Genomic DNA, 18,643 nt, shown 5'->3' with positions numbered 1-18,643 from the left:
TCTTGGTCGTGTAGTGAGTTTAAGGCCATCCCGGCTACACTAGAGTTGATTTGATTCAGTCACTAACAGAACCCTGATGACTGTGGGTTGAGTAAATGCCCTTTGGAACTCTCGTCCACTTGGGGCCTGAGAATCTACTCACTTGAAAGTAAGGCATTCGAAGATAGGCTCAAGATGAGGTGACAGTAGATAAAACAGGAGGCTGCTGTTTGTCCCAGTCAGCAGACGCACAGAGAGAACGTCATGGCAGAGGCAGATACCCGGGAGGACGCCAAGAGATACGGGAAAGGCGTGTCACAAAGGGCAGACTTCAGGCAACGGCTGCAGCTGGAACGGACAGCAAGGATTCTCCCTGGCTGGCTGGGATGGCTGGGCTGTGGTCACCGCAGAACAGGGTGGAGCGAACCCCACTTACAGTACTAGGTGCTAACACAGAGCTAACCGTGTCTTGACGTCTTTCTAATTATTGTTATTTTCTTGTGGATTTTTTTTTAAAGCGGTGGTTCTCAGCCTTCCTAATGCTGCGACCCTTCAATACAGTTCCTCGTGGTGCCGTGGCGACCCCAACCATAAAATTATTCTCTTTTTTTTAAAGATTTATTTATTATATATATGAGTACACTGTTGCTGTCTTCAAACACACCAGAAGAGGGCATCAGATCTCATTACAGATGGTTGTGAGCCATCATGTGGTTGCTGGGAATTGAACTCACGACCTCTGGAAGAGCAGTCAGTGCTCTTAACCGCTGAGCCATCTCTCCAGTCCCATAAAATTATTCTCATTACTACTGTGATTTGCTCCCGTTCTGGACTGCAATGGAAATATCTGGGGGGGTGGGGGTGGAAGTTTGTCAAAGGAGTCACAACCCCACAGGTTGAGAAACACTGTTTTAAAGACTTGTTTTAGTTTTAATTATGTGTTTGTGGGGGGAGGGGTTTGCACACATGAGTATCGGCACCTGCAGAGGCCAGAGGCTTTGATCCCTCTGGAAATGAAATGAAAGGAGGCCGTGAGACACCCAACATGGGTGCCGGAAACTGAACCCAGGTCCTTTGTGAGAACAACGCATGCTCTTAAGCTCTGGGCCGTCTCTCCAGCCTGTACGTCAGTGGGTTTTTGAGACAAACTCTCCCTACCTGGTCCAGACTGACTTGGAAATCCCTACGTAGACAAGCCTGGCCTCGAACTTTCTCCACTCCCTTGTCTCCGCCTCCCAGGCTGGCTCTGTGGCTGCTGTTGGATTTTTGAGACAGGCTCTCACTGTGTAGCTCAGACTGCCTTGGACTTGCTGTGTCGTGAGCGCAGGCTGGCTTTGACTTGTGATGATCCTCAGCCTCAGTCCCCTTCCCTGGGATGGGCTCCAATTATTATTTTCAAGATCCCAGTTAGCTGAAATATAGTGGCTTACTATATAACTAAGAATGACCCCCTTCCCTAGACAAAGGGGCAGTAAAATTGGGAGAGATTCTGTCAAAGCAAAGTACCTGCCCAGAGAGGCTGGATAGAAGGGTCACCATTCTGGATCCTACTTCACACCACATGTCTGACCGAACTGTGACTCCCTAGAACCTGAGCCTATGGTCTCAGAGCTCTCAGGCCCCAAACCCAGGCTCTCTGGCCTCGGGCCTCACTCCTCCACCAGGCAGGCCTTGATTCTGAATGACTGTTTTAACCACCTCCTCCCTCCAGAGCACCCAACTTTATCCACCAGCTCCCTCCTGGAGTGGCCAAGTGAGGCCCACTGTGCAGGGCTAAGTCTGCTCCTAGCTCTGACAAATGCCCAAGGACTGCAAGGACAGCCCCAACCAAGGTCACAAAGCCTCTTGGATGACACATGGGCTCAGTGCGCCACCTGTCCCCCGACTTCTCCCTTGGCCAAGATCCAGCATGGAGTGCTGTCTTTGGAGGCTTTATAAACACAAAGGGTATTTTTAGTAGCCGTTACTGCCCCTCAGCGATTCCATTAGTTTCAGAGGCAAATAATTCCCTCCCGTGCAACTTGATAGGCTCATGCGACAATCACTCCCACCAACGAATACTTATTGAGCATGCCACCGCACGCTGTACCCTGCCTGGCTCATTACTTTAAAAAATAAATAATTTGCTTAGCTAATGATCATGAATCCTCTAATTTAATTTGCTCTTAAATGTGTTTAATTTTCCCATAATAGAACCGCACACTCGGAAACCAAGCATTTCTTCTGTGGTGAAACAGGCGGCAAAGAAGTGAAGAGAGATAAGGTCGGAGGGAAAGCCTCTGACCCTAGCACTCAGAGGCAGAGGTGAGAGGGTTGTGTGTTCAAGGCCAGCCTGGGCACCAAGGTGAGACTGTCTCAAAATACAAGGACGCAGGCAAGGGAATGAGGTTGAGCCCCACCCAGATCACTGAGCCACCAGGCTGGAATATGTGAGGCCTTGGAGAACAGTGTGGGGGAGCTGTCAGAACTTACTGAAATACTAGGTAAGCAGAATAGAGGTGGCTGTGAAGTGGACCGGAGGATTAAGTGGTACCCAGCTTTTACATGGGTGCTGGAGATTCGAACTCAGGTCCTTGTGCTTGCATGCCCTACATGTTTCAAACGTCTAACCATGCTTGTAGCAGACAGGCGACTCACACAGAAGACAATCCACAGGAAGTACCCACACTCTGGGAGCATGCTCAGTTGATAAAAGGCTTGCTGTCAAGCCTACAGACCTGAGTTCGGATCTCCGGTACCCGCATGAAAGTGGATGCTGGCTCACATGTAGCACGTCATCTCTGGGGAAGGATACGGGCAGATCTTGGGGTTTCAGTGGTCAACCAGCCCAGCCTAAATACCCAGCTCCAGATTCAGTCTCAAAACATAAGGTGGAGGGCTGGAGAGATGGCCAGGGGTTAAGAGTGCTAACTGCTCTTCCGGAAGAGCCAGGTTTGACTCCCACCACCTGTAACTTCAGTCCCCCCGGGATCAGATGCTTTTTTTTTCTGACATCTGATCACCAGGCACATATGTGTTGCAAAGACATACATGGAGGGGGCTGGAGAGCTGGCTCAGCGGTTAAGAGCACCGACTGCTCTTCCAGAGGTCCTGAGTTCAATTCCCAGCAACCACATGATGGCTCATAACCATCTGTAATGGGATCTGATGCCCTCTTCTGGTGTGTCTGAAGACAGCTACAGTGTACTCATATAAATAAAATTAAAAAAAAAAGACATACATGGAGACAATACACTCATTTGTTTAAAAATGAATTAGTTAATTAATTAACTAATACTGTGGAAAGCAATAAAGGAAAAAAAATTGAAGTTAATCTCTGGCCACACACAGAAAGGTTTATTAAACACACACACAGAAACACACACAGACTCACAGAGACAGAGATACACACAAACACAGGCGAGTACATCAAACACAGACACACAGAGAGAGATGCACACACACACACACAGGCTCACACAGAGAGACATAAACACACATACACTCACACACACTCACACACACACACACACACACACACACACACACACACACACACATGCATGCACGAGCCCACGCACACACACTAAAAAGGAGAGGGGACTAACTAGAGCGTCTGATCTATGGCATCAAACTGTAGCACAGACCAAGACTTGGCTGATAACAGTTCAGGGCAGCTGTCTCTCAGCCAGTGTTTGTCAATAAAGCTTTATTGAAACAGAGCAAGCCTCATCTGTTTCCACACCATCTATGACTACCACACAGCACAGTTCAGTGGCCCCCACAGGCTTTTGAAGTTGCACCTTTTACAAAAGACCCCAGCTATAGATAAAGTCTGAAAATAAAGAAGAGAAACTAGGCTCAAACTAGGCCAGTATCTACAGCAACATAAACTCAAGAAGTCATAACAAGGCGTGGCCTTGAGACCATCTCTTGATTAGCCCCACCCTGGCCAGAAGGAAGTCCAGTGAGATTGACTGTCCCCACACTGATAACAACAGACATTGAGTCAGGGAGTCCAGAAGCAGGCAGGTTCCTAGGGCCTTGTGTGTAACCTAGAAGTCAAAGCAGACATGAAATAGAACCCCAAAGGCCCAATGAGCTGGTTCTTGGTGGGACAGGTGGAGAGGCAAACTTCCTGACTGCTCTGCCCACTCCCTCAGCTCAGGAGGCTGGCACACATCTGCAATGGCAGCATACCGGAGGTTGAGGCAGAGGATAGACACATTAAAGGACAGCTTGGCCTACATGGTGAGACCCTGTCTCAAAATAAAGTGTGGGAGGCAGCTCAATGGTGCAATGCTCACCTAACTTGCACTAGAGCCCCATGCATGATCTCTGGTGTAGGAAAAACAACAGCAACACCCACCCGCCCTTCTGTGTTGTGCACGGCTATGCCCCTGACGAGCCACCTCCCAGGCAGCCACCTGTCTCCACTCACAGTTACAAGGTGCCACTTTGAATTTGATTTCCAGTTCCTTCTCTAGGGCTGTTGTGGGCCCCTTGGGCTCCCTACAACGTGCTCTGAAATGGTGTTTAAAATTAGATCACTCCGACACAAGGAAAATAATAACCAGTAAACAGGGCTGATGATTCGGGGACACGGCCTCAGAGGGCTCTTTACTGCTAGAGGAATCCAATATCTCCCATCGACCTCAGCACACGCTCACCCTGTGTGGCCTTCACCACCGTCACACCATGGGTAAATACCCCTGTTAAAAAGTCGAGCCCGTGGGGTGGGCACACACCTCAGTGTCCCGGTGCTTGACTTGCCTGAGTGAAGCCCTCATTCAGTCACCCCCTCAAAAGGGTAGAGCAATAGCAGGTTTATTAGACAGAGGCTAAATTTGGGCTCAGAGACTGAGTGCCCATGCTGGTCATGGTTGTTTGCCTTTCACTGTCACTGCCAATCCCTCACAGAAGTCTCCCGTGGGGACCAAGGCTCTGTGAGACCACTCAACGAGAGACAGTGATTCTTGCCTCTCTCAAGACCTCAGTTTACCTATCTGAAAAATGAGTCATTTCAGGCTAAGGAAGGCAGCAAACTACTTGGACCAGAAGCCTAGCCTGGCAGCTAGGATCTACAACAGTGATGAGGGGGAGGGGGAGGGGGAGGAGGAGAGGAAGAGGGTGGGGGGAGGGGAGTGCTTAAGATTCCCACAACCCCTTAAACACATCATCGGTTTTCTGAGATTTTTCAAATAGCCAGACTCATATTTAGATAGGAGTTAGCGTCCTGTAGGAAGGACAGGCCAAGGGCCCACGGGAGATCATGAGTTAGTCACACAGCACATGTGACCCCATCCCCAGTGTGACACCAGTCCCCTGCTGGTCTCAGAGAGAATGTGCAGGACACGTGGACTCCTCACTCATTCAACCTGTGATGTGCTCCAGAATGACCAATCTCCATAAAGATGGCCTCGGTCTCAGTCCAATCCCTGCTGCAAACTCTTAAAAGCCAAGGTCGGGTCAGTCGCTCAGCATTCTAGGAGCCCCTCCTACTCCTGGGGTCTCCTCACTTTAATAAATCTCACTCTGATCACTGATCACTCTTTAACCCTGTTGGGTTTTTTGTCCTTTTCAGGACACCACTGGCTTGGAGCATCGTCGGTGACTGTCAGGTGACTGTCATCATCCAGCACCTAGCTCCCTGGGTTGAGGTCACCAAAACCAAGAAAGGCTCCATTGCCCTAGCCCCTTACCCCTCCATCCCCACCCCCATCCCCAGTAGTGACTGGAGAGATGGCTCCATAGCTAAGAGCAATGGCTGTTTTTCCATAGGACCTGGGTTCAAATCCTACCACCTATAGGGCAGCTCACAACTGTTCGTGACTTCAGTGACTTCAGTCTCAAAGGATCCTGTGCCCTCTTATGGCCTCCACAGGCACTGCACACAAATACACATGGCACACAGACAGACATACAGATAAATCACCTATACACATAAAAAACTAAATTTCCAGAGGATCAAGAGAGCTGGCATACCCAGCCAGGAAGGCCTACCCACCCACCCAGGAAGGCCATTCTGCCTCATTCTACCCACCCAGGGAGGCAGGCTCTTCTGGAGTATTCTTCAGAGAATTGGATACCCTATCCAGTGAGGACATAGACGTGCCTTTTCTCCTCTCTGGTCAGCTTCTCCCAAGGATCATTCCAGATTCTACGTGACTCCTATCTGTCTCATGGGCAAGACCTGTACCCACCACAGCTGGGGCACAGTCCCCACCTTCCCCTGGCCTGAGGGAAACTTCCAGGCCCAGCTTGCTGCCTTCTGAATACTGGGATTAAAGGTATGTAATGTGCCTCTGCACTTGGCCATTTTATGCTCAGGCAGACAGACTTAGATTAAATAAATGATTGGAACAGGATTGGGGGGGGATTTATTTATTTATTTATTTATTTACTTTAAAGAAAAGAGAAAAAAGAAAAAGGCTAGGTCCCTGGACAGGGACCCAGCTCATGGTCTGGTGTTTGCCTCGCATGCAAAATGTCCTGTGTTCAGTGGTAAGCTCTAAAGAGAGGGAAGTCAGCCGGGAAAGAGGTGACAGTCAATGTCTACATTTGATCGAGCACTGAACCAACATTTTCTGACCATCAACACGGGGTCGAAGAACCATGCCATGTCTGGGGTTTGCCTGTTCTGAGACCCCAGCGAGAAGATCGTGTCTGCTTAAAGTCGCACACTAAGTGCATATCATCATCCACTCCCAGTGTCAAGCCTAGCATCCAGCCAGCATGAAACGAGTGCCAACCCGGGGATGGGGTGAGGGTGGGGTGGAGACAGAAGGATTCATGGGGCTTGCCTAATGCGATCAGTGCATTCCAGAGAAACCCTGTCTCAAAATGGAAGAAAGAAAGAAAGAAAGAAAGAAAGAAAGAAAGAAAGAAAGAAAGAAAGAAAGAAAGACAGACAGACAGACATGTACAGCACCTGAGGGACACCAACTGAGGTTACCCTATGACCTCTGTTCACATGTGCCTATGTGTGCGTGCGCGCACGCACACACACACACACACACACACACACACACACACACACACACAGAGCTGAAGGAAGGTAGATGTTGGCAACCCAGAACTCCATGTCTGTAGAGTTCTGCATCTTCCTTGCTCCATAGTGACAGAATTCAGTGTGTGTAATTCCCCTATTTAAAGAGCCGAGTCAGTGACTTTCAGAATATTCAGAGTGTGTGACCATCACCACCATCAACTTAAAAAAAAAATCTCCTCAACCCCAAAGCACTAGCACTCACTCTCTAACCCCCGGCCTCTAATGACCACTTGGCTACCTTTGGAACCTATGAATTTGGCTACTCTGGATTTTTCTCATCACACAATATTCGTCCTTCTGTGAACAGATTCTTAGCACCTTCCAGGTTCATCCATGTTGTAGCCCATACCAATGCTTCCTCTCTTTTCACTGCTGTAGACTACTCTATTTTGTGATTGTACCATGTTTTGTTTCCTCGTTATCAGTTACTGGCTCTGGGGTTGTTTTCACTCTGTGGCCATTATGAATATGGAACAGAAATTGAAACTCTCACATCCCAGTTCTGGTCACGCCAGCTCCCAGTTTTAAAAAGAATATATATAATTTTATATATGTTTTATACATAACATAAACTATACACTGTTGCTGTCTTCAGACACACCAGAAGAGGGCATCAGATCTCATTACAGACAGTTGCAAGCCACCATGTGGTTGCTGGGATTTGAACTCAGGACCCCTGGAAGAGCAGTCAGTGCTCTTAACCACTGAGCCATCTCTCCAGCCATATATATATATATACTTTTAAAGTATATCCTCCCCACACCCAAGGTTCTCTCAACATGAACATTGAGAGTGGCATAAAAGCAGATCTCTGGGAGAGCGAACTAAATAATAATTGTAGAAACGCATCCTCCCAATAAGGCCCGAGCAAACAAATAAAACAAAAACAACAGCAGCTGCATAGAATAAGATTGAAATTCCATGTGTGCTGCTCCAACAAAATCTCAAATCATTAAAATCTCATTATACTAATAACAAGTCTCCTGCATACATTTCGGGACAACACTCTCTCCCCCCTGGCAAAGGGCTTTCAAACAGCCACACAGGAAGTTGAAGAACGTCCTCATGTCCCCAAGAGGGGCACATCTTCCCGCCTTGTCTCTGTGGAAGTATACGCATGCCTGGAGCAGGTTATCCCGGGAAACAGAAGGCAGAGATGAGCCCCAGGCACCCAGCTCCTGCTCTCAGCCCTCACACTCAAGCCTTCCCATAGGAAAGCAGCTACAGAATGTGCCATGCTGGGTGGTCCCATTGTATCTTTTTGGCTTCCCCGCATGGACCTATCCTCTCTCCTGGCATCTCTTCTCTGTTTGATGGGAAGGGGTGGCACCTGGCTGACTGAGGTGAAACGCTAACAGAATGATGTTGGCACCTGTGTGACTCATGTGACACCCCCCCAGCCCCCGCCCTGCACTGCCTTATGTTAATATCCGCACGCCTGTAGGAGCACAAAGATCTCCTCACCCTATGCAGGAGGCCATGGTAGAGGTTGACTTATTCACCTCCCATCTCTAGATCCACCTAGCAGTCTGTCATCAGCCACTAGTGTCCAATGACTGTAGAAAAATGATCAGAGACTTAAAACCACTCAGACCTGCAAACTTAGAGTTCTGGGTGTCAGAAGACTAAACATGATTTGTCTACAGAGCCTTCTAGGCTGGGGGTGGGGGGTGGGACAGGGGGTATGGGACAGGGTATGGAACAGGCACAGGACACTGCTAGGTACTCTGGCTTCTCACTTCCTTATCCAGCTCCTAGGCTCCCTCTCCAGATCCCTCTCTGGTTGCCACCTCTCACTCTCCTCCAACAAGACCCTTCTTGTGGGCCTGGGGACGCACCTAGCATATGAGAGGCCCTGGGTCCAATCCCTATTCGTGAAAAAGAAAAGAAAAAGAAAAGCAAGAAGAAAGGGGGTGGGGAGGAAGGAAGGGACCAATGGCCAATGAGAGGGCTCAGCAGTTTCAGCATGGTAGCCTCAGTGGGGTGGGGAGAGAGGAGGGAGCAGGTGGATGTCAGCAGGTGAGGAATGGGGACATGTGTGCGGTGGTTTCTAGAATGTTCTGGTGGAAAGAGGAACAGGGAACTTTGAGGCCCTAGTCAACAAAGAGAACCTGCTCCACAGAGCCTTTCTCCAAACCCACACCTGGGTAGTGGGGATGGAGTCAGGGCTGTGTCAGGCTAAGCCCTTGCAGTACCACAGAGCTGAGGCCCAGCCCCTTTCTTCCCTGATGATCATCAAGGAGGCCATCCTGCTGAGGAGAAAGCAGCTCTTGGTTCATGAAGGAAGGTCCAGTTAGGTGGACCGGGCTCTCACGCCTGTGTCCTCAGGCACTCTGGCCATCCCTTTTCTGAGCTGAGGTACCCAGTACACAGCCAGCTGTCTGTCACCTGTTTTCCTGATGCTGTCAGGTCTAGGAGCCCTGCTCCTCCTGGGGGGTTCTGGGAAACAACGCTTGGGCTTGATAAGTACAAATGATGGATGAGTATCCTCCATCATGGCCTCCCTGTGACCCAGCTAACCCAGAACCTTGGCTAGTGGGAAGATGGGTCTCAAGCCAACCTTCATGAAGGCAGACACTGTCAGGATGCTATCACAGTGCCCCATGTTGCAGAAGATGTGACATGAAAATGACAAGACACTGGAGAGAGAGACGGGACAGTCAGAGCTCCATGACAGAAGACTGTGGGGCCTGCAGGACTGAGCCAGGCCCTCTCGGGCAGCAGCCTATAGCAGAATGAGACCTCCAGGGTCCAGTCCTCCACATCCCTCAGCACAGAATGCAGTCAGTCTCCTGTGCAGTGTCTCTCTGACTCTGGAGCTAAGTGTCACCCAAATGCCAGGGTCAGAGTTAGTAAAGGAGAGGATACATTCCCAGCTGGCCATGCCAAGAGACCCTCACCTCACCCAGCCTCTGCTACCCCACAAGGCAGGAATCCTACGTGGTGTCACTTCCCAGCTCATGTAGAATAACCCCAGGCACCATGCATGAGGTGAGCATGGGCTATGAATGTCAGGAGACCCAGAGTCTCAGTGGCCCTGTCACTGTCACCATCCACTTGGTTTCTGTCCTGGCTTGCTTTGTCTTTAATTTATGTGCTGCTTCTCTCATGGTTTAGGTAGTTTTCTATCAAGAATAAACACAAACCAGGTAGTGGTGGCACCAATAATTCTAGCACTCGAGAGACAGAGACAGGTGGATGTCTGTGAGTTCGAGGCCAGTCTGGTCTACAGAGTGAGTTGCAGGACAGTCAAGGCTACAGAGAGAAACCCTGTCTCAATAAATAAATGAATTAATAAACAATCAAATAAAATTAAGCACACATGCATGTGTGCATACACATAAGCATAAATCCACACGCTTATACACATGCACACTGTGACCATGGTTTGTAATGGCTGATATAAGGAGACACAGTCCACTGTGAGTGGCATCATGCCCTAGGCTGGGCCCTGGAGCATATGAGAGTAGAGAATTTGAGCTGAGCATGAAGTGTGCACACATTTACTCTCTCTCTGCTCTCACCTGTGTGTGTGATATGTTGTGATGTGACCAGCTATCCTGGCTGCCACACAATTATGAACTTCATAGAATTATAAGCCAATAAACCTTTGAGTTGTTTCTGGTCATGGTATTTTTATCACAGTGACAGAAATGAAACTAACACACACACATACATACATACATACATACACACACAAATACACAGGCACACACGTGTGTACACACACACACACTTTGAATGTGGACACCTATAATCCTTTCTTTGAAAGACAATGTTGAAGAAGAGAAGAAAGTAAAGTACAAATTAAACTTTGGGCAAGATTCCCTCGAATCTGATACTAAAACAGTTAACCCACAGCACAGGGGCTGAGCTGGAGGCCACTCCGTTTGCACACTTAAAGCTAAGGCCTGGGGGTTCCAGTTCCCTGTAGTAACCTGAGCCTTGGCAACGGAGCAGGCAGCTCTGGGTGGCTGAACCAGACAGCTGCTTCCAGAAGCCTCGAGACTCAAGCTTGCGGTGCACACAAGTCCTAAGAGATATAAAAATTTTTGTGGCCTCTTTAACTTTTCAACAACTTGATATTAAAGCCTAGATTGTTGGGATCTGTACATTTTTAAAGGAGAAGAAGTCAACGCTCCCTGGCCCTCTGGCTGGGCTGACACGCAATGGAGAGGCAGGCTGGAGCAAAGGCTTTCCCCTCACTGGCCGCAGGTTTAGGTATCTGCTGCTTGTGGCACAAACCACAGGCGCAGAGCAAGGGCTTCCAAGGGAGTGCTTTCAGGTCATAGCAGCTGGGGCTTCCGGGTCACGGGGGGGTTGGGGGGGGTTGCCATGTGTTTAGAGTTCACTGTCAATTTGACACACTCTAAATTGTCTCATTGTCAGTGAGGGACTCTGTAGATGGCATTGGCCTGTGGGTGTGTCTGTAGGGGACGGACGTTTTGGGGGGTAGTGCTGCATGTTTGTAAGTGTGCTGGTACTCATGGATATCAGAAGAGGGTGTCAGATCCTCTGGAACTGGTGGTACTGACGGTTATACGCTACCATGAGGACACTGAGAACCAACCTAGTCCTCTTCGGGAGCAGTCTATGGTCTTAACCACTGAGCCATCATGCTAGGCCCACAGAACAGTGGTTCTCAACCTGTGGGTCTTGACCCCTTGGAGGGGGGTCAGAAAGACCCTTTCACAGGGCTCCTCTAAGACCGTTGGGAAAGTACAGACATTTACATCCTGGTTCATAACAGTAGCAAAAGTAGAGTTATGAAGTAGCAACGAAAATAATTTTATGGTTGGCGGTCACCATAGCACGAGGAGCTGTGTTAAAGGGTTGCAGCATGAGGAAGGTGGAGAACCATTGCTGTAGGGGATTGTCTTGGTTGCCTTAAATGATGTGGAAACACCCAGCCTGAAAGTGGGCAGTGCCATCACTCCCTGGTGGGGGCTCTTAACAAGAGAAAGCTGAGGACTAAGCCTGCTGCCATTCCCTCTCAGAGCATAACTGCTGTGCCTAGCTGCTTCAAGTCCCTGCCTTGACTCCCAACCATGAAGGCTGTAACTTAACTGTGACCTAGAATGGATGCTTGTATTATGTTTGCCAGGGTGGTCACCAGAGCAACAGGAATGCAATTAGCATAGAGTTAGGGTCCGGGCACAACTCTGTCACCAGCATCCAGTCACCTGCAGTGGGGTGGAGCTCTGAAGGACAGTGCAGCCAGGGCTACTGAAAAGATCCGAGCCCAGGAAGGTTTCTGTCCCAACAATCCCACTCACACAGGTGGGGAGGCCCTGGGTTTCCAGCACCCTTTTCTGGAGGGCTCCAGCACACCCTCAGAATTCTGTTATCTAGCCAAGCTTGCTCCCAAGCAGAAATCCACTTGACCCCTTGCTATACCACCACTTATCGGCATTCTTCGGTAAATAACACTTCTTAGCAGCCACCCCTGCTGACAAGGCTTTTGGCTCCTTCCTCCATTCCTAAGGAAGTAGCTGCTATGTTCAGGACGGCAGACACAGAGTCTGGTAGAGATGAAGCCTCGGATCTACGCAGCCAGGCTGTGTACCCCCACAGTGATACCCTTGATGCCCAGTCAGCTACATCTCTACAGACTAGAACCAACTCAGCAGAATCCATCTACCTCCATTGGCCTGGCCGCCCCGCCCTCCACCCGGTAAGAAGGAGGGCGAGATCCCACAGCATGGAGTGTGTGTGGGTATCCTTGACACAGTCATGCTCGGCCAGGGCTGGTGGCGCACGGCTGACGGTACATGCTCTAGATGCAAACTCTCGCTCAGCCTGTGTTTACTTCTCTCTTTTGAATATGTGTTACTAAGAATTAATGATGCAGACGCCTGCGATGGATTGCTCATGTCTGCACTCTCTTACCCCAACAGCCATTTGCATAGACAAGATTAACACCATTAAGCCAAGCTGAGTTTATATTCCACTTCATAAGACTGGGATGTTTTCCAGCCCAAACGCACTCATTAGGCGTTTACTTTCCTAAAAAGTGAAACACGCAGCCAATGCAAAGAGAAGAAAACGTTTTCTTCAAGTGAGGGCAGGCTCTTTTTTTTTTTTTTTTCCTTTCCTGTGATGAATCATGTATTTGCCAAGAAGAAAATAGCTAGGTACACGGAGTTGACCTGGGCCAGCCACGGCGGGGCGGAATCAATCAGAGGAGCACTTTAGAACCAGCGCGGCAGGTGTTGGCCCATTACACTGTCTAAACACCCGTTAATTATTCTGAGGAGAGCAACCCGGTGAGCCGCTCCGGAGTGTTCAGTAAATACTAATTCCAGTGAGATGAGATGGGAATTCAAGGCAGGGTGCCTCTCAGGATCACTGGGTTGGATGGCTGGTTGACTGGATCTTTCTGGGAAAGCTATGACCGGCAGGCAGCAGAATCTTGGCATTGCGATAGAAGAAAAGGCTCGGAGAAGCAGAGATTGAAAGAGGTGAAGTTCTCAGGGCCAAGATGCACCTTTTTCTCTGCTGAAGCCTGGTTTCTTGAAATCTCAGGAGACTGCCAAGAAAAGCAGCCATTACAAATCAAGATGCTCCCTGGGGACCATAGAACGCACCAGGACATTTGAAGGAATGCCTAGGTTTGACGTTATGGTCAGAAAAATGATGACAAGAAACTTAATGAAGCCATACACAGCCCCCATGAAAGACCCTTCATGTTCTCTCTGGAGATGCCCAAGCCCCAGGGGGAGCAGTGCTCCTGGACCTGACAGCGTCAGGAAAACAGGTGACAGACAGCTGGCTGTGTCCTGGGGACCTCAGCTCAGAAAAGGGATGGCCAGAGTGCCTGAGGACACAGGCGTGAGAGCCCGGTCCACCTAACTGGACCTTCCTTCATGAACCAAGAGTGGTCTCCTCAGTAGGATGGCCTCCTTGATGATCATAAGGGAAGAAAGGGGCTGGGCCTCAGCTCTGTGGTACTGCAAGGGCTTAGCCTGACACAGCCCTGACTCCATCCCCAGTACTCAGGTGTGGGTTTGGAGAAAGGCTCTGTGGAGCAGATTCTCCTTGTTGACTAGGTCTGTAGAGCCTCAAAGTTCCCTGTTCCTCTTTCCACCAGAACATTCTAGAAACCCCAACGCAATGCCCCCATTCCTCAGAGCTGACATCCACCTGCTCCCTCCTCTCTCCCCACCCTACTGAACCTACCGTGCTGAAACTGACTCCTCCATCCACATCAGTCAGCCTCCCAACCATGACCTTCAAGGCCTCTAATGGATGTCACCCCCAAATAGGTCATTCTTGCTGCACCCCCAGGATCTCCCTCTGTGGCTGACCGTTTTCCCCCACGCCAAACCACAGCCCAGACCCAAGGCACCCCCTGCACTTTCCTAAAAGGGCCTTGTTGAGGGGTCTTCTCTGGGCACTCTCCTCCTCCTCTGCCTAATCACAGTCGTCTTTTATTCTCAGCTTAAGACATGCCCTGGTTAGGTTTCTCTGTCAGCCTTGATGCTCTTGGGAAGAGAGAGCCTTAATTGAAGAACTGCCTCGATCAGATTGACCTGTGGCGCTGTCTGTGAGAGGTCTGGACTGTTGATTGATGCAGGAGGGCTCAAGCCACTGTGACAGGCGGCCCAGGGCTCTATGAGCTAGCTGATTATAAGCCGCCTTCCTCTGTGGCTCCCTCCTCAGTCAATGGTGGATTGTGACCTGGAAGGGTGTCTTCGTTAGGGTTTCCATTGCTCTGAAGAATCACCATGACCAACTCTTACAAAAGCAAACATGTAGCATAATGCAAACCTCTATAGCCTCAGAGGTTCAGTCCATCATCACTGTGGTGCGAAGCAGGGCAACTTCCAGGCAGACATGGTACTGGAAGAGCCAAGAGTTCTCCATTCTGATCCAAAGGCTGCTGCAACAAGGGACTCTTGTAGGCAGCCATGAGGAGGGTCTCTTCCACACTGAGCTGTGCTTGAGCACTAGGAACCCTCAAAGCCCACCTCCACAGTGACGCATGTCCTCCAACAAGGCCTCACCTATTCCAGCAAGGCCACCCCTGACAGTGCCACTTCCCATGGTCAAGCATAGTCAAACCACCACAAAGTGTAAACCAAATAAAATCTTCCCTCGAGTTGGTTTTGGTCTCGAGTTGGTTTTGGTCAAGGTTTTATCACAGTACAATACTACAACAGGTCGTTAGCTCCAGCCGGAACCTCAGCCCCTCAAATCTAGCTGTGTACCCCCAAGATGTAGGGTGTGTGAGTCCCCACATCTACTCACCCCTTCCCCAACCAGACCTTGCTGTCCTGAGTAGGAGACCTGAGCCAGATTGGCTCCTGTGGTCCCCAGTCCCCAACCCGCTGTCTGCTACCTGTTTCCTGATGCCCTCAGATCTAGGATCATCACTTCCCCTAGGGGGACACTGGCTTCCCCTCCCCCTTTCCTATCTACTAGGACACCCCTAGGACATCCGACAAGTTGGTTGCATTATGTTTTCTTCTTTCACAGCATGAGTAAATTTCAGATGTTTGGGGCTGGGGGTATAGCCCAATGGGTAGCGTGCTCAGCTAGCATACACCAGTCCTCAGGTTGGACTCTTAGCCAGGCATAGTGGCCCATAGACACGGGGAGGAAACTTAGCTGGGCAGTGAGTGAAGGCAGTCAGTATGAAAAGCCTCGAGTCAAGCACTAAGATTCCAGTTCATGACTCTAAAAAAGGCAAAACTGTGAGATGGTTAAAAATTAAAAAAAAAAAAAATCCAAGAGTTGCCAGGCACGGGGGTGGGGGTAGGGGGTGGGGGAGACCCAGCACTCAGGAGGTGGAGGCAGTCGGATCTCCATGAGTTTGAGGCCAGCCTGATCCACAGAGTTCTAGGATGGCCAATGCTACACAGTGAAACCCTGTCTCAAAAAAAAAAAAAAAAAAAAAAACAAATCCAGGGCTGAAGAGACTGCTCTTCCAGAAGTCCTGAGTTCAATTCTCAGCACCACATGGTGGCTCCCAACCACTGTAATGAGATCTGGTGCCCTCTCCTGGTGTGTCTGAAGACAGCTACAGTGTACTCATATAAATAAATTAGTAAATAAATCTTTTTTTTTTAAATCCAAGAGTTTTGGGACCTTGGGGAAGGGAGGGCAAGACAGGCAGTGCAGTGGCAGGGATCTTTCCTTATACACTGTGAGAGCAGCCCTACTGTGAGAATAGCCCTACTGTCAACTATGGGCTTTGAGATGAAAACCTCTCAAGCTAGTTTAGAACTGAAATGAAGTTCCACACTGCCTGGAAGAATTGAGGTAGAGGGGGCATCTTCAGTCTTCACTCCATTATACTGGGAAACAAAAGTACATGCCGATAAATAGATAGGTAGGGTACATATGTAGATTAGACAGATAGATGGTAGACAGATAGATGGCAGATGGATGGATGGATGGATGGATGGATGGATGGATGGATGGATAGATAGATTAGACAGACAGATTATTGATAGATGATAGACAGATAGATAGATGATAGATAGATAGATAGATAAGACAGACAGATTATTGATAGATGATAGACAGATAGATAGATGATAAATGGATAGATAGATAGATTAGACAGACAGATTATTGATAGATGATAGACAGATAGATAAATGATAAATGGATAGATAGATAGATAGATTAGACAGACAGACAGATAGATGATTGATAGATGATAGATAGATAGATGATAGGTAGATGATAGATAGATTAGACAAATAGACATGATAGATAGATGATAGATAGATAGATAGATAGATAGATAGATAGATAATAGACAGGTAGATAGATGATAGAGTAGATAGATGATAGATAGACAAGATACAGACAGACACAATTGATAGAACAGATCCCATATGGGGCATCTTTCCTTAGCACCTAGCATACCCTAATACACACACATACACCCTGACCTCCAGAGGTTAAATTGGCTCCTGATCTCTCAGGACTCCAACTCAGACTCCCCATAGGGAGGCCTGAGTGTTGTAGGCGTTCCCTTCCGTTTTCCGACAAGCAGAGTTAGTCACACTTCCCTTTTCTGACTGGGCCACCCCATGACACCGAAATGTCTGGGCTGAATCACGCCCTGTTCATTCTTAGACACTTCCTGTGCTGGGTATCCTAGCTCGCCCCTTATCTTACCCACACCTCCTGGAATAGGACAAAGCATTTGTCCCAGTGGGTTCCTCCCCTCTCTGCCACTCTGTAAGGCAGGGTGGGGTCGAATGCCCATACGACCCCAAACCATGAATTTCACCGGCCATTCATCCCTTCACCCCTTCCAATGTCCTCAACTCAGGAAATGTCCAGAGTCCGCCCTGGACTTTCTAACAAAGGAGGAAATCAACTAAGTGGTCTGACTGGCAGGCTGGGAAGCCCTGTGCCCTCCCACTGGTCATTCCCTAGTAGGCATCGGTCCATAAGCTCCCATGGCCCAAAGTCAAGGCCAAGAGCAGTCAGGAGGGCCAGTTGCCAAGGCAACAAACAGGTCTGCAGAACTATTGGCAGCTCTCAGAGCTCAATTATTCAAGACCTCATTACACAGTATTCACATTAGCCCCTCCATTCCTTCTCCACTCCCCAGAGGACCACAAGGAAGCTACTCAGCCCTTCCAAGGCTAAGCCTTCCCTCCATGCCTGCCTCAGAGACCAATTAGGATTTGTGGCTTTCTGGTTATAGGGGTGACAGGTACTCCAACCTTGAGAACCAAGGCAGAGGGCCAAGCTAACTCATGGAATGGCAATACCAGAAGCAGCAGGCAGGAGAAGGTGTTGCTGGGTTGCAGATGCATTTAAACTAGGTCAGGCCCTCCCTCCTTCTGGACACACAAGATCTCACAAAAGCAAAGCAGAGAAGCACTTACAATTGGAAACTCAGGCCAGCCCCATTACCTCACTGGTGCGGCCCTTGTGTTCCAATCGTGTAAGCACCACTTTGGGAAAACTGTAGCAGGGGTGCGGAAGGCAGCTCAGTTGGCAAAGGGTTTGTGAGGACCAGAGTTCCGTCCCCAGCACTGGTGATTTTTAAAAGCCAGGTGTTGCTCTCCTGGAATCTCAAGTCAGTGGAGGTGAAGACAGAGGACCCCAGGGCTTGCTAATCCCAGTCAAAGAGCCCCAGGTTCAGTGAGTGAGTGACTTTGCCTCAAAAAATACAAGAAAATGCAGTGCTAATACCAGCACGCTGAAGGCAAGCCCAGGCAGGTCTCTTAAGTGCCAAGCCAGTCTGGTTGGTATCTATTTAGAAAGATAGATGAGATAGATAGATAGATAGATAGATAGATAGATAGATAGATAGATAGATACATACATACATACATACATACATACGTATGTACTAGATACATAGAGACATCGATTATAGATACATAAATGATAGATGGTAGACACATAGATGCATAGATGATAGATACACAGGTGGTAGATACATAGATAGATACATAGATGATAGATACATAAAAACATAGACAGTAGTAAGAAACTGACTTCCGCCCTGTACCTGTGTGTGCACAGCCCTGTGCTGTGTGTTACAGCATCTGTAACCATCCATGCTCTTACACACGCTTTTCTATACAAGATTTTCTTTCTTTGGTTTTATCCCCAACATTGCCGCTCCCATTCCCTGGCCCTCTGACAGTTACTGCT

At 48.9% G+C, this 18,643-nt stretch overlaps 1 protein-coding gene across 4 annotated transcripts in view; it reads right to left on the bottom strand.

Annotated features, from left to right (window-relative positions):
• Positions 1-18,643, bottom strand: part of Parvb (parvin, beta) — an 87,071-nt gene that overhangs the window by 66,615 nt on the left and 1,813 nt on the right. For 2 of the 4 annotated variants that reach the window (XR_015624268.1, XM_087558272.1), the window contains exon 1: positions 143-231. Coding sequence is in view for 1 of the 2 variants with exons in the window: in XM_087558272.1 (XP_087414398.1) it covers position 143 (1 nt within the window). In the remaining variant the exon portion in view is untranslated. 4 annotated transcript variants of the gene reach the window in all.

Source organism: Rattus norvegicus, chromosome 7 (genome assembly GCF_021556685.1).
Source record: "Rattus norvegicus strain SHRSP/BbbUtx chromosome 7, alternate assembly SHRSP_T2T, whole genome shotgun sequence".
NCBI lineage: Eukaryota > Metazoa > Chordata > Mammalia > Rodentia > Muridae > Rattus > Rattus norvegicus.
The sequence above is the reverse complement of the archived record's forward strand: the minus strand, read 5'-3'. Positions and strand labels throughout refer to the sequence as shown.